Genomic DNA, 17,035 nt, shown 5'->3' with positions numbered 1-17,035 from the left:
TTACATGATTAAGTAAAGAGCATAAATGTATTACACCCTGTGCAGTGTATGTGTGTGTGTGTTCACTGTTTCACAACTGCTGCACGTTCCTGAGAGTTAAAATGTAACTAGAAGCTTCACATCTTTTGGGTGGAGTCCTTGGAGAAAGGTATGTTTAAGTAACTGGATTATCTCAGGGGCCAGCATTCATCCTGGGGGGTCTAGGGCAGATGAGCTGAGATGCTCCCTTTCCATGAAAGCATAGCAGACTGAGCCTGTGCCCAGGAAATGTGCCAGAGGAGCCAAAGGAGGAAACAGGGCTGCAGCCTATTGAGATTGAGGGAAGCCTGAAACACCTGTTAAGAATCCAGAGCAGCAGAGGCTTGGATTTCACTCACAGCAGCCCTCATGAGTGGCACTTGCTAGGACATCACATGCCTCATTTTCCCATTTGTAAAATGAGGGATAATACTTCCCCTACTTCAGAGGTATTAAGATGATAAATTCATTAATGTGTAGGAGGCACTCAGGTGGCCACGCTAATGGGCACCACAGAAAAGTTCATGAAAAAAAATCGATGTCAGATTCATTGCAGCATTTGGATGGTGTGAAGTAAATAAGGCATGGGATCCACACACTGAATGTTGAGGATAAATCGTTAACAGCTGCCTCCTTTGCTAAGCACAGTACATCCTGTGCCTTGAAAGAGACAGGGGTCTCATGATGTAATTAGATTGCCACAATGAACAAGGGGCAGAATTAAGATTGCACTGACTACATGAAAACTGATATTTTCTAACTTTTGAGTGCTTGACTTTGCAGCCTTCCCATCATTCTTTCACATTTTTTCAAAATGGAATATACTACACACAGAGCTCCATGGGAGTGGAGTCATGTGAAAACCATCAGCCTATAAGCTAAATTACATCTTTCCTCAGCAATGACAGATTGTAGGAAAACCTAACTGAAAACCTGTACGGTAACTCCTCACTTAATGTCCTCCCGGTTAATGTTGTTTAGTTGTTACGTTGCTGATCCATTAGAGAACATGCTTGTTTAAAGTTGTTCAATGCTCCCTTATAACGTTATTTGGCAGCCACCTGCTTTGTCCACTGCTTGCAGAAAGAGCAGCCCGTTGGAGCTAGCTGGTGGGGGCTTGGAACCAGAGTGGACATCAGCTCCCCTAAGTTCCCTGTGCGGCAGCCACCCAGCAGGCTATCAATTGCCTGGCAGTTCAGCTGTCCCATCCCCCACTGCCGTCTGCTGCTCCTGCCCTCTGCCTTGGAGCTGCTCCAAGGAGCCTCCTGCTTGCTGTGCAGAGGAGGATGGTAAGAGGGGTGCTATTGACAGGGTGTCCCCCTCCTTCCGCTCCTATATCCCATCTCCACAGAGCGGGGGCGGCAGGGGGAAACTCGACAGGGCTCAGGACAGAGGGAACTTTCTGGCAGCAGCTGCTGTCTCAACTTGAAGGGACAATGTGCATCTCTCTCTTTCTTTCTCACACACACACACACACACACACACGGTGTCTCCATCTTGCTGCGTCTCCATCTTGCTCTGCCATGCTGTGTCTCCTCCCTCCATTCGTGCTGCCTTGTAGAGCGTGAGGCTACATTAACAAGAATGTGCTAACTATTGAGGGCTCAGCCCAGTGCTAGTTCATCATTTAGCAGTAAGGCATTCCCTGGGAAATATCCCACCCTCTAACTCCACCACCTCAGCCAAGCTTCACAATCACCATTGATGTGTACAGTATTAAATTGTTTAAAACTTATACTGTGTGTGTGTATATATATATATAAGTATTTCGTCTGGAGAAAAAACATTCCCTGTAACCTAACCCCAACATTTACATTAATTCTTATGGGAAAATTGGATTTGCTTAACATCATTTCACTTAAGTAGCATTTTTCAGGAACATAATTACGAAGTTAAGCGAGAAATTACTGTACCAAAAGCTCAGTCAGGCCATCATGATCATCTAGTCTGACCTCCTTTGCAGAGCACAGAACCTCACCCACTCACTCCTGTAAAAGACCCCTGACCTCTGGCTGAGTTACTGAAGTCCTGAAATCATGATTTAAAGACGTCAAGTTACAGAGAATTCACCATCTACACTATTTTAAACGTGCAAGTGTCCTGCGCCCCATAGAATATCAGGGTTGGAAGGGACCTCAGGAGGTCATCTAGTCTAACCCGCTGCTCAAAGCAGGACCAATCCCCAACTAAATCATCCCACCCAGGGCTTTGTCAAGCCTGGCCTTAAAAACTTCTAAGGAAGGAGATTCCACCACCTCCCTAGGTAACCCATTCCAGTGCTTCACCACCCTCCTAGTGAAAAAGTTTTTCCTAATATTCAACCTAAACCTCCCCCACTGCAACTTGAGACCATTACTCCTTGTTCTGTCATCTGCTACCACTGAGAACAGTCTAGATCCATCCTCTTTGGAACCCCCTTTCAGGTAGTTGAAAGCAGCTATCAAATCCCCCCTCATTCTTCTTTTCCACAGACTAAACAATCCCAGTTCCCACAGCCTCTCCTCATAAGCCATGTGTTCCAGTCACCTAATCATTTTTGTTGCCCTCCGCTGGACATTTTCCAATTTTTTCACATCCTTCTTGTAGTGTGGGGCCCAAAACTGGACACGGTGCTCCAGAGGAGGCCTCACCAATGTCGAATAGAGGGGAATGATCACGATCTGCTGGCAATGCCCCTACTTATACATCCCAAAATGCCATTGGCCCTCTTGGCAACAAGGGCACACTGTTGACTCATGTCCAGCTTCTCGTCCACTGTAACCCCTAGGTCCTTTTCTGCAGAACTGCTGCCTAGCCATTCGTCCGTAGGGGATCCTAGTCCCACGCTGCAGTGGAAGGCCAAAAAACCCAGGGTCTCTGCCAATCTGACCTGGGGGAAAATTCCTTCCCAACCACAAATATGGCGATCAGTTAGACTGCCGAGCACGTAGGCAAGACTCACCAGCCAGACACCTAGAAAAGAATTCTGTGTAGTAACTCAGAGCCCTCCACATTTAGTGTCCCATCTCCAGCTGTTGGGGATTTTTGCTACTGGCAGTCGCCGATGGGCCACATGCCATTGTAAGCAGTCCCATCAGACCATGCCCTCCATAAACTTATCAAGGTCAGTCTTGAAGCAAGTTAGGATTTTTGCCCCCACTGCTCCTCTTGGAGGACTGTTTCAGAACTTCACTCCTCTATTGGTTAGAAATCTTCACCTAATTTCGAGCCTACACTTGCTCAATGGCCAGTTTATATCCATTTGTTCTTGTGTTCACATGAGCACTTATGTTAAATAATTTCTCTCCCTCCCTGGTATTTGTCCCTCTGATGTATTTATAGAGAGCAATCATATCTCCCCTCAGCCTTCTTTTGTTTAGGTTAAACAAACCAAGCTCTTTGAGTCTTCTCTCATAATGTAGGTTTTCCTTTCCTTGGATCATATCTGTTCCCTTCTCTGCACCTGTTCCATGTTTAAGAAAGATTATGTCTAACTAGGAGACAAGAATTGCACACATTATTCCAGATGTGGTCTCATCAGTACCCTATAAAATGGTACTAACACTCCTCTCTCTCTACTGGAAATACTTTGCCTGATGCATTCTAGGACTGCATTAGCCTTTTTCTTGGCCACATCACACTGATGGCTCAGTCATCCTGTGATCAATCAAAACACCCAGGTCTTTCTCCTCCTCTGTCACTTCCAATTGATACGTCCCCAGCTTATAGCAAAAATTATTGTTGTTAGTTCCTAAATTCATGACCTTACACTTTGCACTATTAAATTTCATCCTATTTCTATTACTCCAGTTTACAAGGTCATCCAGACCTTCTTGTAGGATATTCCAGACCTCCTCTGTATTGGCAATACCTCCCAACTTCGTGTTATCCACATTTTATTAGCACACTCCTTGCTTTTGGCTGTCCTCTACAACCAGTTCTTCTTGGAGGTCTTCACTACTCACCAATACCAAATCTAAAATGGTATCAACTCTTGTTGGTTCAGCAACTGTTTGGTGAAGAAATCTGTCAGCTATCACATCCAGGAAAATCTGGGCCCTACTCTTATTATTAGCATTTGTCCTCCAATCTGTATCTGCCAAGTTAAAGTCTCCCATAATCACACAATTCCCAGTAGTATTTATTTCATTAAAAACATTAAAGAGGTCTCTATCCATAACCAAATCAGATCCTTGTGATCTTTAATATACCCCAAGCACTACATCAGGGGAACCTCTACTAGCTTTCTTCCCCAACATGATTTTGGCCCAAACAGACTCTGTCTTATCCATTCCATCACTTCTATTTTCTTTACAGTCTATCTCATCATTAACATACAATGCTACTCTACCACCTTTACCTTTATTTCTGTCTTTCCTGAACAGCATATACCCTTCAATATCTGTACTCCAGTCATGACTACTATTCCACAATGTTTCTGTTATACCTATAACATCTAGTTTCACTTCCTGCAACAGTAGATCTAGTTCCTCCACTTTGTTACCCAGGCTCTTTGCATTGGTGTACAAACATCTTAATTGTTGCTGCTTAGCTTCACCCACATTCCTTACTTGAAATCAGTAGTATACTTTTACATTTTAGCATTCAAAATTACTAAATGACCCAACTAGTGTGTTATATAGTAGAACGAGAGTCTTACTAAATACGGGTGAAGAATGTTTATGGGGTTGCAGCAACATCATCCTACATTAAGTCCCTCCTTTTTTTATTTGCAAGTTCTTAAAGTAGCAAGAGAAGGTTCAACAAAATACAACACTTGAAGCCTCAAAAGATATCCAGGATGAACAATTCTTTAAAACTGTCAATATTCCATTGACAGAGGATTTGAGCAGTAGTAGAGAGGGAATAGATAGTGTTCTCTCTTTTGTTTGGGTCCCTTTTTGGGAAGACCTTGTTTCCTCTTCTTCTTGCCTGGCCAAACCTTTGATGGGTCTTCCAGACTGCAGTTGTGGGCCCTGCAACCTGTCCAGAGGGTGGCCATGTCAATTGTTGTTAGTTTGGTACTGAGATGGCAACTTCAAGTGGCAACAGTTTCTGCTCCAGTGCTCAATCTCATGTCTCTTTCAGGGAGATTTACTGAGGCACACAACCAACAGCTTGTACACAGCTGAGGGATTCAGGACTGGAGCCATTGATAGAAGTGGTGCTAAACCAAAGCAGGGGGGTATGTCTTGGGTCCCATTGTTGAGGATCTCAGCACTGAAATGGTCTCATTGCCAGCAATGGAACTGTCAGAGTCCCAGGCTACAGCCATTGATGTCAAAAGAGCCCGGAGCCTCATCCCTTGCTTACTAGTTTGGGCAATAAAGGCACAGCAGACTGCAATTCATGCAGGTACAACAGGTATCAGACATGGGAGTCAGATTCCAGTAAAATAGGAAGGCATGAGGTACCCTCTGGAAGACCTTATGGGGCTCAAGGACCAGCACAGTCCCAGGAAAGGAACCTGGAGGCTCCCAAGGGAAAAGGGGAATGACATTTATCTGTTAACTACCTAAACTATCTACACTAAACTATTATTTCCAAAAAAAGATTAAAGATCTGGTCACTAGGATCAGGAGGATTAATCCTACAGCAGCAGCAAAGAAAATGAGGCAGATGGGTGGGGGGCAGGGGGGTGCTTCCTCATACACAGTAGCGTGCTACTGTCATCCTTTCATGAGAACATTTCCAAACCACTCAGACACAGCACTTGGAAGCAGCTCCAGAGGAGGGTTACCAAATCCCACATGGTAATGCACAGAGGCTCTTGAAGAAATGCAGATGCCTTAAAAATTGCACTGTTTTGCACAATCCAGTAGTCAAAATTCAGGTAATAAGAAAAGTCTTGCCTGCATAAATAAACAATGTATTTATTTTTTTAAAAGTTTCTAGTTATAATATAAATAATTATACCTGCTTCAGTTAGTCATCATTTTGATAACAGAGTGATATGACACTAGCCTAATATGTCAAACTCAGAAGTCTGAGATCTAAGGTCCACAAATATTTGTGGCTACTTTGCATGTTCATTTACCACAAATCAGGGATTGGCATGTGTAAATATACCTACATACTATTTGTATTTGCAACCATACATGCAAAGTAGGTGCACAAGTTCTCCTACTTGCCAAAAATTAAGTTTAAACTTGTATTGAAAATAAAATCTTACTTTTAAACAAAATTATTTCTGGGACTGTTATAAACAAATATTGAAGAGGAGAGAGAAGAGAAAATGGAGCTATTGTGCTACTGTCAAAAATAAGACCCCAAATGCTATTGTCAAAAATAAGACCACATTTTTAGCTTGATGCCCACCCACCAGTCATAGGTTCTGGAACACCTGCCAATTGAAATTATATTGAAAATTATTTCACAGGTTCATTCATGGTACAAAGCATTGCTTACCTTCTGAAAATTGAGACTGCTAAACTGAGCAAAGTGGAAACAGTTTTCCTTTGAAGACAGATTTGAGAGTTCATAGAACATGATAAATGCTCACAGAAGACCTAAATGACTTCAAAGTTTCATTCACAAACATGTATCCAAACAAAACACTAAAAAGGTATAGAAGTCAGCACAAAGACAACATTAACAGTGCTGAATATCTATAAATTACATTAATATCTTCCACACTAAATTTGTGCTACAGTTAATAATAGCATGTCTTTGTAAAGGCATCTGGATATATTTTGAGAAAGAATACTAGTCAAAACCTGTCAATTGCTTAATATTTTAAGTCAGACGCTAAAAAGCAAAGACTTCATCTGAAAAACCAACAAGATTTGCCATCAGGATTTATGACTGAAAGCAGTGTCCAGCTGAGTAGGTACAAGTGGTGTGGCTCCATTGACTTCAGCGGAGTTATGATGATTTATACCAGCTGAAGGATCTGGCCCCACTTTCCTAGCTAACTGGTTGAAAATGGTGAGTAATTTTCCATTCATAATAAAAACTGCTTTAACGAGAACCTGAGTAACATGTTTACAATTTCTAAATTAGCAGAAATGGAAATTAGAATGTGCACTTTACCAACACTATGAAAAAATATATGTTTTTTTTGCAAACTTCTTGTGGAAAAATTGTGTAATTCAGGAGATATTAACACTGAATTCTGGCTTTCCAAAGTTAACTAAACCATATGGTTTTCTGTGAAACAAGGTATACAAGCAGAAATGAGAAAGAAAGTGTGTTGTCATTCGTGATATATAGAGCATGAGTAAAAGATTAAAACAAAGGAAAAACTAGCAATAGCACTGAAGCAAAGAATAATCCTAGGATTTTGTAACTGAGCCATGTGCACAGACATTCACATTTTATAGCATAGCCAGTAGTGATGGGATGAAGCAATGCATGGTTCTGAGGAACGTTAATGGGAGATAGGAACTTTGCAACACACCAGCTGTATGTTGCCACTTCACCAAGACCTGTTTATTGGCCTTCACAAAACTTATTTTGTGGTCACAACCTATTCTGACACAAATGTATCAGTTTCAGAAAATACCACCACAATAAAAAAAACAAAAAAACCTCCTTGATACTAGTCTCAACTGAAAGATTAAAGTTTGAATGGTCATGGAGACAGAATAACCCTCTCAATCACAAGGCAATCTGTCCCAATCAGAGTTGAAGCAAGCTGACAGGGCAGTTAAGGATCTTGTACTGTTAATGCTTTAGCTGTACCTCTTATATAGAGGATTCAGTTTTCAGGACCATCATTTCTGTACTTTTCATTAGTGCTAAATTCTCTCTCACCAGTTAAAGGAATAATGAAAGAAGATTAAAGGAAACAAGACAAACAAGAGAAAGCAGTGGCATCTGAGGATACTTAAGTCACCATATTCCAATATGAATGCATCCGATGAAGTGAGCTGTAGCTCACGAAAGCTTATGCTCAAATACATTTGCTAGTCTCTAAGGTGCCACAAGTACTCCTTTTGTTTTTGCATATTCCCATACGTATTTAATATAAATAGGAAAATCTAAGTTTTCCACAACTCTATACTGGGCACAGAAGTAACACCCTGTATACAATATTTTAAGTACATACTACACTGTACATTCGTGTGTGTGTAAGTTTTTGGGGAATGTGATGGGGTATCCACCCCACACTCACCCTGAAGGGGTTAATGGAGGCCAGATGAGCCAATTAACCTATTAGGCTGAAGGTTGAGAGGAAAGCCCTAATTAGGGGAAGGTCACCTGTGAGGGAACAGGCAGGGCTTCTATAAAACCAGGAAGCTGATAGCAGGAAGGAGGCAACAGGGAGGTAGTCAGCAGTCACTGCCTGGGAGAAGGGAGGTAGGTTTGGGGGCTAGAGAGAGAAGTAGCCCATGGTTGCTCCCTGGGAGGAGGGTGTCGAGAAGCAAGTAAACCCAGAAGAGTGGGGAGGGCCTGGAGGTAAGGATTCAGACCAGGGACTAAACAGCATGGTTGGGGACTGAGCAGACCTTGGCTGTGTGTTGTAGGGACCCTGGGCTGTAACCTGGTGCAGAGGGCAGGCCTGGGTTCCCTTACCCTCTGCTAGGGAAGCGGCACTGGTGTGGCAGCGAACTGGAAGACTCCCTCAGTCATTGTTGGAGTGACAGAGACTATGAAGGACTATATCCAAGAAGGGGGGAAAACACTGAGTGAGCTGGCAGGAGGGCCAAGTCATGAACAGGACACTGTGGTTCCAGGAACGAGCTACAGACCAGAGAGAGAGATGGAGTGACAGTGTGAAACTGTAGGAAGGGTCATCGAACACATGAGCTAATTCCCAGAGGTGCTAGGACAAAGGCATTCAAGCCTAGTAGCGAGTGGAGCACCTTGTCACAGGGAAAGATGGTTAATGAAATCATGACACTCTTCTCTAGACTGTTGGGCTTCTCTATATGAAAATAGAAAAGAAACATTTATGAATACACATACAAAAAAATAGTAAATCTGTCAGTCTCCCCCTCTCACACACACGCCTTCTCCCTACCTCTTGGGAAGGAGGAGGATGCTGTCTATCTCTGATATCAGCCTCTGCCTAGTAAGTAGGACAAATATGGTGGGGGAGCACAGCTGCTTCTGATTGAGAGAATAAACTCCATTTCTGTTCTCCACATCAGAGATTCCCAACTTCTCCAAGGCACTGTCTTACAACTCTACCCTTTCTTCCACAGCAGCCTGGCAGTTACAAGGGGCATGTCCACATCACTATACAGGACTTTTCCAATCCCCATTTTGCATCTTTCTCACCAAAGAACAGCTCCAGCACCTGCCTTTCGTCATTGCTCTGCCAAGGATAAGCAGCAGAGTGAAACTGACATGATTATCACTGCTAGCGCTGCACATAAGGTTTTGATTAGGTTTCACTTAGTAGAACTATGAGCAGTAGCAGAAGTATGGAGGCTGCAGATGCATGATAAAGTATATATTCAGTCAGTTAATATTTCCAAAGTTATCTTTGCAACCAGAAGGCAAAGACATTATTTTTAATGAAAGCTTTACATAAATCTGCAAAGGGGGTGGCAATGATCCTCCTCTTCATTCAGAAAAGCCTTCTATTAACCAGCTGTGAATAGGTGAGTGAATTTTTCAATCCCATCAGCATTAGTCTGACATATCCTAACACCTGGGGGTACTTGCTGTTATAATGTGAAGTTTAAGTAAATGAAAACAAATCAATTAATAAAATATAAAAAGACTATAACCAAAATATTAAAGGCTGTCTGAAAGTGTATTTTTCTTTTAAATTTGGTAATGGAATGTCCAAACACAAAATGGCATTTGAGCTACTTAAATATGCTTTTTCTACAATATTTTAAATGTTCACCCTTCACTTTCTTCTCATGCAACACCTGAGTGTGTGCTCTTCAGATTTTGTCATATCCACAACTGAATATTGCTAGAACATGCATACAACAGAAAAAACCCTTCTTCCTTTCCACCCCACCACCACCACTTTCCTATCCTTAATATTCTATTCTTACAAGGCAAACATTAGAAAAATTTAAGGGGAAGGGTACAAACTATCTATGGGGAATAAGTGTATGCAAGTTCAGCTTTTAAATGTTTTGACAAATATCTGATACCTTATTTTATATCCTATAAAACTGGGATAGAAACTGAAATATTAGTTTTGTGTTCTAAATTGAACTGATGAATTACCAATTTGAAAGGGAAAGCAAAAAAATTTGAAAGGCCACAGTTTTTCTGAGTACTTATCTGAAAGTAAGCCACCAAATAATTTTCAAACATTGCCTTCTAGGAGGTAAAAGGAACAATAATAAAAAAATTAAACTTCTCTGTTTAACACAACCAACTACATTTCAATATTAGCATTTTTGTGTCAATGATTTCTTATACCTAATCTAGGATTCTGGTACCTAATTTTCACTCTTAAGGAGAAATAGCCAATATTATAATTAAGGTCTTGACATATTAGTTTTTACATTTCTTGTACACAACGTACATTTGGAATTCTTAGATGTTGCATCTTGAAAACTTGAGGCTAAGATGGAAGTTACATTTTGTGATTAACCATTTAGAAGGGGCCTATAACTGACTGAACTGACTTTTGTTGGCTCTAGAGTTTCATTTGTTCAACAGAAGAACTTAAGGGCCTGATTCACTACTCCAGTTTTACATCAAAGTAACTCGATTGAAATAAAATCCAGTGGTTTATTTGGAGTAACAGCAGCGTTTAACTGAAGTGAAACTGTACTCACAGAGCAACACCCAGTTCACTGATGCACCAAGAACAATGTATCTCCTATCTGCTATATCCCAGAGAACTGCCAGGGTCCAACAGAACACTAATATTTCAAAAGAAAATTGCTAATGCAGAATAGTCAGAAAGGAAAGGAGTATTGTGTCTCCAAACATGAACAATGTTTCAACTAAGATGGAAACTTCCTTCTGGGTGTTGAAATGGACTCCTGATACCAATACTTTCAGTGTCACAAAGTTGAGCTGAAAAACAAAGAAATTTCTCACACAGATCACTGAATTTCCTCATAAATTGACTAATATGTGAATGTATTATATTAATATGAACAGTGAGTTACAGTAGCGTCGTAATGCCTAGATCAAACTTTTTGGTGACAGAAGCCCAGGCCTCCTTCATTGAGGTCAATGTGAGTTGTTGCCAGTATCTTCATCTGGACCACGAATGGTCCCCATACTTGTTGCTTTTATGTTATAATTTTGTTACTCTATACTCCCTCTATTATTTCCCCCCCAAAAAACCAAAGTTGTTGCAAATAAACACCATACTAACATTGCTCATTTTTGATTACTCTGTTAGCTTGGTATTGTTTGTCAAAAATCATCTTCACATTAAACCACTTGAACAAACCTAAAGACCAAACAAATTTGTTTTAAAGTAGGACACTGTTACACCAAAACTTTAGTACTAAATCTAGTACTGAAACAGACTGACTAAAAAATAATCTGATGTGGACAAAAACAGTGTTAAGCAGCTAGATAGTACGATCTGTTTTTCCGGAAATTATGGAAGTACTACAGCAGTGCCCTCTTGTGGGGCCGTACAGTAATAAGGTCTTCATTATGCTAAAAAATAGGGTTTACTGCGTTATAATTCAGAAATATAATTGTGTTGTGGGTCAAAAGAGAGACAGGAAGGTTTAGCTCTGGAGTAATGTTTTTTTAAACCAGTACTATTTATATTAGTTTGGGAGTTTTGAAGTTACAAGAGTATAAAACCTGCCCAAGAATAAACTGTGGTTATTTTGAAATCATTTTGTCTTTAAACAGCTCAAAAAATTGCGGATTTTAAAAATGAAATTTTGCAAACTGCAAAATTGGTCCACAACATGGACTTATGTCTTGGGAAATTATTGTAAAAATGGTCAGGATATTAAACATTTAAAGCATGAACTGTGGTCAAGAACTGTAAAAGTATGTTCCTTTGTGTTTTCAGTTTGCATACTTTCTGTCCAATTGTTAACTAGCTCTTAAGTTATGCAATATACATTTTTAAAATACAAAAACTAATTATGCTGACCAAAGGATAAATCCTAGTTTATTTTCTTTTACAATAAAAATCAATAAAATAATGCAGTTAAAAAAAAAAAAACTTCTGTAGAAGCAGTTAGGGGTTAAAAAAAAAAAATCAGATAAATATTCAAAGATCCTGCAGCCACCAAAAACCACAAGTCATGCAGAGTCAATGAGTTCCGGGTACAACTCTGTGAGGAGGATTAAACAAATCAACGGGGTGCTGAAACAGTCACAAAAATAAATCTCTTACAGAACTACACAATGCTGCATCTAAGATGTAACCTTTCTGTTACATTAATACTAAAAATTTCAAGATCAAAAACACATGGTTAACAAAGAAACAATTGTGCTGCCTTCAAAAAACAAATTAAAAGTAAGAACTATGCAAAGTAAAGATAAATATAGTTTAAGGAATATACTGAAGGTAAACAATCCATGATATAATACTGCAGTGTAAGTACCAACTCCTAATTGCATTATGCATGCTGTAGCATTATATATGCCTAAAGGGAGCATTAGCTTAACACATGAGAAGACAGTTTAGAATACTGAAGCACAGAATACTATTGAACTGCTGGTAAGCATAATCATTTCCTGGAAAAAGTTACTACAGGGTTTGTTTGGGGAGAGCGTTGGGGGTGTTTATTGGAGGAAGAGAAGGAAGTTTATACTAAAGACTTTGCTAACTTGGTGGTTTGATGATAACGATGTCATACTACTACACACAAGTTGCAGAAGGGGAACAGCACACACATGCACATAGAAAAGGGTAGGAACTATACACACTGTGGATCTCTTGACCAAACACTGGGCTAGTGTTGAAGGAGCAGAGACACAAAATTAAGTTTTTTCTGACTTTTAAAAATAGGCCCTTCAGCTGGAAGCTGCATACTCCAGGCTTCTGAAACCTAGAAATTTTAGTTTAATTAAGTAAGTCATATTTATGAGTGTTCTGTACTGAAATAATGAAGACCTAATTAGGTAAGTTTCAACTGGCCACTTGCTGGCAGAGCCAGCACTAAAGCAATGAAGGGATTGCTATTTTGACTTCCTAGATACATTACGCTGAAGTACAGACACATTTAATTAAAGAAAAATTATTTAATTATTCAAGGTACATAAAGAACATAAAGATAAGCTGTAGTTTAGAGGTAGCGGAGGGAGTAGAGCAAACAGTGGTAGCTCTCCGAGGTACAACACAAGGCCTAAATTTATTGTTCTTCAGCACTTTGGCTAGAGGTGTAGATGGACTGAAACCCCCACAAACTGCACAGGCACTAGAGTAGATACTTTTTATTATCCTAAAGCAACTCTTCAGTCAACTGAAAGAGCGGCAAAGATAGACAGCCAAGACCTCACTGCTGGGGCAGCGGGAACAAAATCAACAGGTTTCTTCCAGGTTCTTCATGTTCTGGAACACCCTACAAATAGAATCATTTGCATCCTACAACCAGAAGATTCCTGCGAACTATTTCATGAACAGAACTTAGCATGGAGGAAGATTGATAAGCTTTTTCTGGTGATTAAGTGATCTTCTGCTCTCACTTCCTCCATCACTGATTAGCCAAAACTGCTAATTCTATGCAGTGTAGTTGTAGCCATCCCTAGTCCTAGGATATTAGGACGACAAGGTGGGTGAGGTAATATCTTTTACTGAACCAACTTCTGTTGGTGAGAGAGACAAGCTTTCATGCCACACAGACCTGAAGAAGAGTTTTGTGGGGCATGAAAGCTTGTGTCTCTCACCAACAGAAGCTGGTCCAATAAAAGATATTACCTCATCCAACCTAGTCTAATCACTTCAAAATGGTCATGATTCCCTTTGTTTTTTCATGTCTCATGCAGATGTCTAAGCCCCCTCAATCTCCAGGTAGTCAAAAATTATAGCCATACTAGATTACCAATGGTTTTTCTAGTCCAGTATACTATCTCTGAGAATGGGCAACAACAAATGGTTCAGGGAAAAAAAACAAGAAACCCCTAATGGACATTTATGAAATCATTTGCCATGGGGAATTTTTTTTCATAATCCCTAGCAGCTACTGGTTGGCTTATGCCTTGAAACAAGGGTTTAATTTCCTTATTCATCTTTACCTTTAATTTTTTTTATTTGTATGTGTAAATGTATATATGAGAGTATGAATGCTCTCATACTCAATAAAAATGTTGAATCCTACCAAGTTATTAGCTTCTATATCTTGTAGCAATGAATTCAATTGGTTGGTTGATTAGGGAAAGGGGAAGGTTTTAAAAAATCCTTTCACCAGTTTTAAGTGTGTTGCTTTTTTATTTCATTGGATGATCTCCTGTTCTTATATTATGGGAGAGGGAAAATAGGAGCATCGTATTTTCTCTCTTGCATTATTTTAACACTGATGATATACCACCTTCCTTTACAGATGACAATGGAAAGTCTAGAGGATCAGCTTTTTGAAGCTCAAAAGCAGCACTTGGTCCAATAAAAGATATTACCTGCCCTATCTTGTGTCTCAATAGAAAACACTTCAGAAATATAAACTTCTATACAACTTGAACTGCAGATGGCTTGTGTTTAAATTAAACTATTTAATTTCACTACTAAATCTCTAATTTGAGAATTTACATCCAGCACAGTCCAACTCAGGAGACAAAATATTGAGAACTTAAAAGACAATAATGAGCTTTGAGTGACATTAACATAAAATGTGGATTTCACTTTAAACTGCCTGCAGTATCCTCAACCTGACAGGCCTCCCCTGTACGTAAAGGTTATCTGTTGTCTTAGAACATGCTGCATTCATCCATTACAATATCAAATATACACACCAAAAATCAGATGAACCCACTGTAGCAGAGGAGACACAATATCACTCCTGAAATTTGTTAGCTGAACTAGGCAACTTCCCATTTTCACTACTATGTTCGGTTTTATCCCAATGTTGTTCTTCATTGCAGCTACTTGTAGTTGGGAGTGCCCAGAGTGTAACAAGTCATTATCTCTATACCACCATCCCATATTCAGAAGAGTACAGAAGGAGAGGAGGAGGGAAGCAAAGAGCAGAGAAGTATGGTATCTGTGAAGTAAGAGACCAATTCATCCATCTCCCGCTCAATTATTTGTTTTTGCACCACAGTCTTATAAGAATAAAGGGAAGAACATCATTTTCAACAGAAAAAACAGAAGCAAAACCAAGTCCATTTTGGTTCCTGAATTGAGTACAGATACTGTAAATAAATACAGAAATTCACAACAAGAGGAAATGTATGCAACTCTTTGTTTCTGTAAGATTGCACCAACTGAGAAGGAAAGAAACCTCAGTCTTAAGGTTTTTAGATAAGAAGCCTAAATCAAAGGAGCAAGGTATAGCTGCAGCCAAAGCACTATAAAACTCTGGGTTTGGTTAGAGGCATAACTGAACAACTACATTTTAAAAGAAAATGTGTTACATTAGTAACTGAGGTCATGATGTTAAATATTATTAAAAATGTATACTATCCTGCTTACTGATTTCCAAATGCTACCTCCTTGATATTTTTATCTTCTCATATTTGCTTAGTTGTCATCCAAATTAAGGGATTAACAAGCTCCTCTACAAAAACAGTATATGTTTAATACTAACATGTAAATAATGCCCCAATATAATTGCTTCACTGAGTATCCCAAAAAACACATTTTTACTTTAAAGAGTTATTAAAATGTTTACAAACACTATAATTTTACAAAAAAACTTGTTACCATTGAAATTACTTGCTGCTCAACTGTCTTACCTGAGGTATGTGCCATATATGAAGAACAATGACATCATTACTCCATTTAAAAGAAAGATCACAGCAACATAAAAGGAAGCAGGGTCTCCCAATCCTAACAAACAGCAATTAACATACAGATATTGACAAAAATATACTAATAGGACAGATTTTATATGTGTATATTCTAGCAACAAAAAGTCAGAATAACACGTTATATAGCATGTAACCTTACTACATGTATATCGAGAAAAATAAAAATAATTTATCTTTTGATATATCCAAGCTAACACAGGGAGTAGGGAAGAGTAATGCACCACCAGAAAACGTGTGAATCAGATGCAATCTCCAGGCATTCAAAAATAAAAAGTGAGCTCTTTTCTCCCACAATAAAGGCAATTTAAAAAAGAGCCATGTTCAATCCATAAGGGGTGGCAAGGAAAAGATGACACTCGGGTCTGCAGACATTATTCCCTACATGCTGAAAACATAGGAGGGAATTTCTTCAAAACTGAGGATGAATTGGCTGGCATGTATGGAAGCCCTGATAAGCATCAATATACTGCCTCTTAAAGAAGTTAGGAGAATAATTCAAAATATCTTGCTTTTGATTAAGTTAGATAAAAAGTGAACTGTGCAGACTCTGAACAGAGCCCTTATTTTTTGGGTAGCTTAAGAATAATGAAGCATTAAAACAGTTACAGCAAAAGTGAATTAGGTTTCTCTTAATATAGGGCAGTTCATACGTGCACAAATCCCATAATATATATTTACAATTCAAACTAATCCATTAACTTTTTATTCCATTACCAGTAGTTTTAACCTTTACATTTATTTTAAAAACAAAGAATACACCTCTTAAGGTAAAATTGGATTTAAAGTCTGTTCCATAAAAGTTTTTAAAGATTTTTTTAATTAAATGTGAATCTGATTTATACAGCTCAGTTAAATTATAGCATATTTCTAAATTTCAAAAGACAAAATGAAAAGGTTGTTTTACAAGACACCTTTTATACTTAAGGTATTATAAAAAGCTTTATCACACATTATCAAGCACGTTCCTCCACATCTGAAATAGCACTTGGTCATGCCTGAGCTCTGGGAACTAAAGATCAGATACAAGATCCTCACATCCATTCCAGCCCATTTAAACTGGGTGAAAGATCCAGATTACCCCAGGGGAGGATTCCCCCAGTGCAATCACTATGGAAGACACTATGGAAGGCTGCCTTCTGAAATTCCCTCACAAGCTCTGGTGTATGGAACATGTAGAGGGCAGGGCCGCAGCACTGCAGATATTTGAGTAGCACTGTCATTCAGA

At 39.3% G+C, this 17,035-nt stretch overlaps 1 protein-coding gene across 1 annotated transcript in view; it reads right to left on the bottom strand.

Annotated features, from left to right (window-relative positions):
- Nucleotides 1-17,035, bottom strand: part of DPY19L1 (dpy-19 like C-mannosyltransferase 1) — a 96,080-nt gene that overhangs the window by 63,289 nt on the left and 15,756 nt on the right. Inside the window, exon 7 of the mRNA XM_077811038.1 lies at nucleotides 15,736-15,829. Coding sequence (XP_077667164.1) covers nucleotides 15,736-15,829 — 94 coding nt within the window. The remainder of the gene's footprint in view (nucleotides 1-15,735; nucleotides 15,830-17,035) is intronic.

This window comes from Eretmochelys imbricata, chromosome 2 (genome assembly GCF_965152235.1).
Source record: "Eretmochelys imbricata isolate rEreImb1 chromosome 2, rEreImb1.hap1, whole genome shotgun sequence".
NCBI lineage: Eukaryota > Metazoa > Chordata > Testudines > Cheloniidae > Eretmochelys > Eretmochelys imbricata.
The sequence above is the reverse complement of the archived record's forward strand: the minus strand, read 5'-3'. Positions and strand labels throughout refer to the sequence as shown.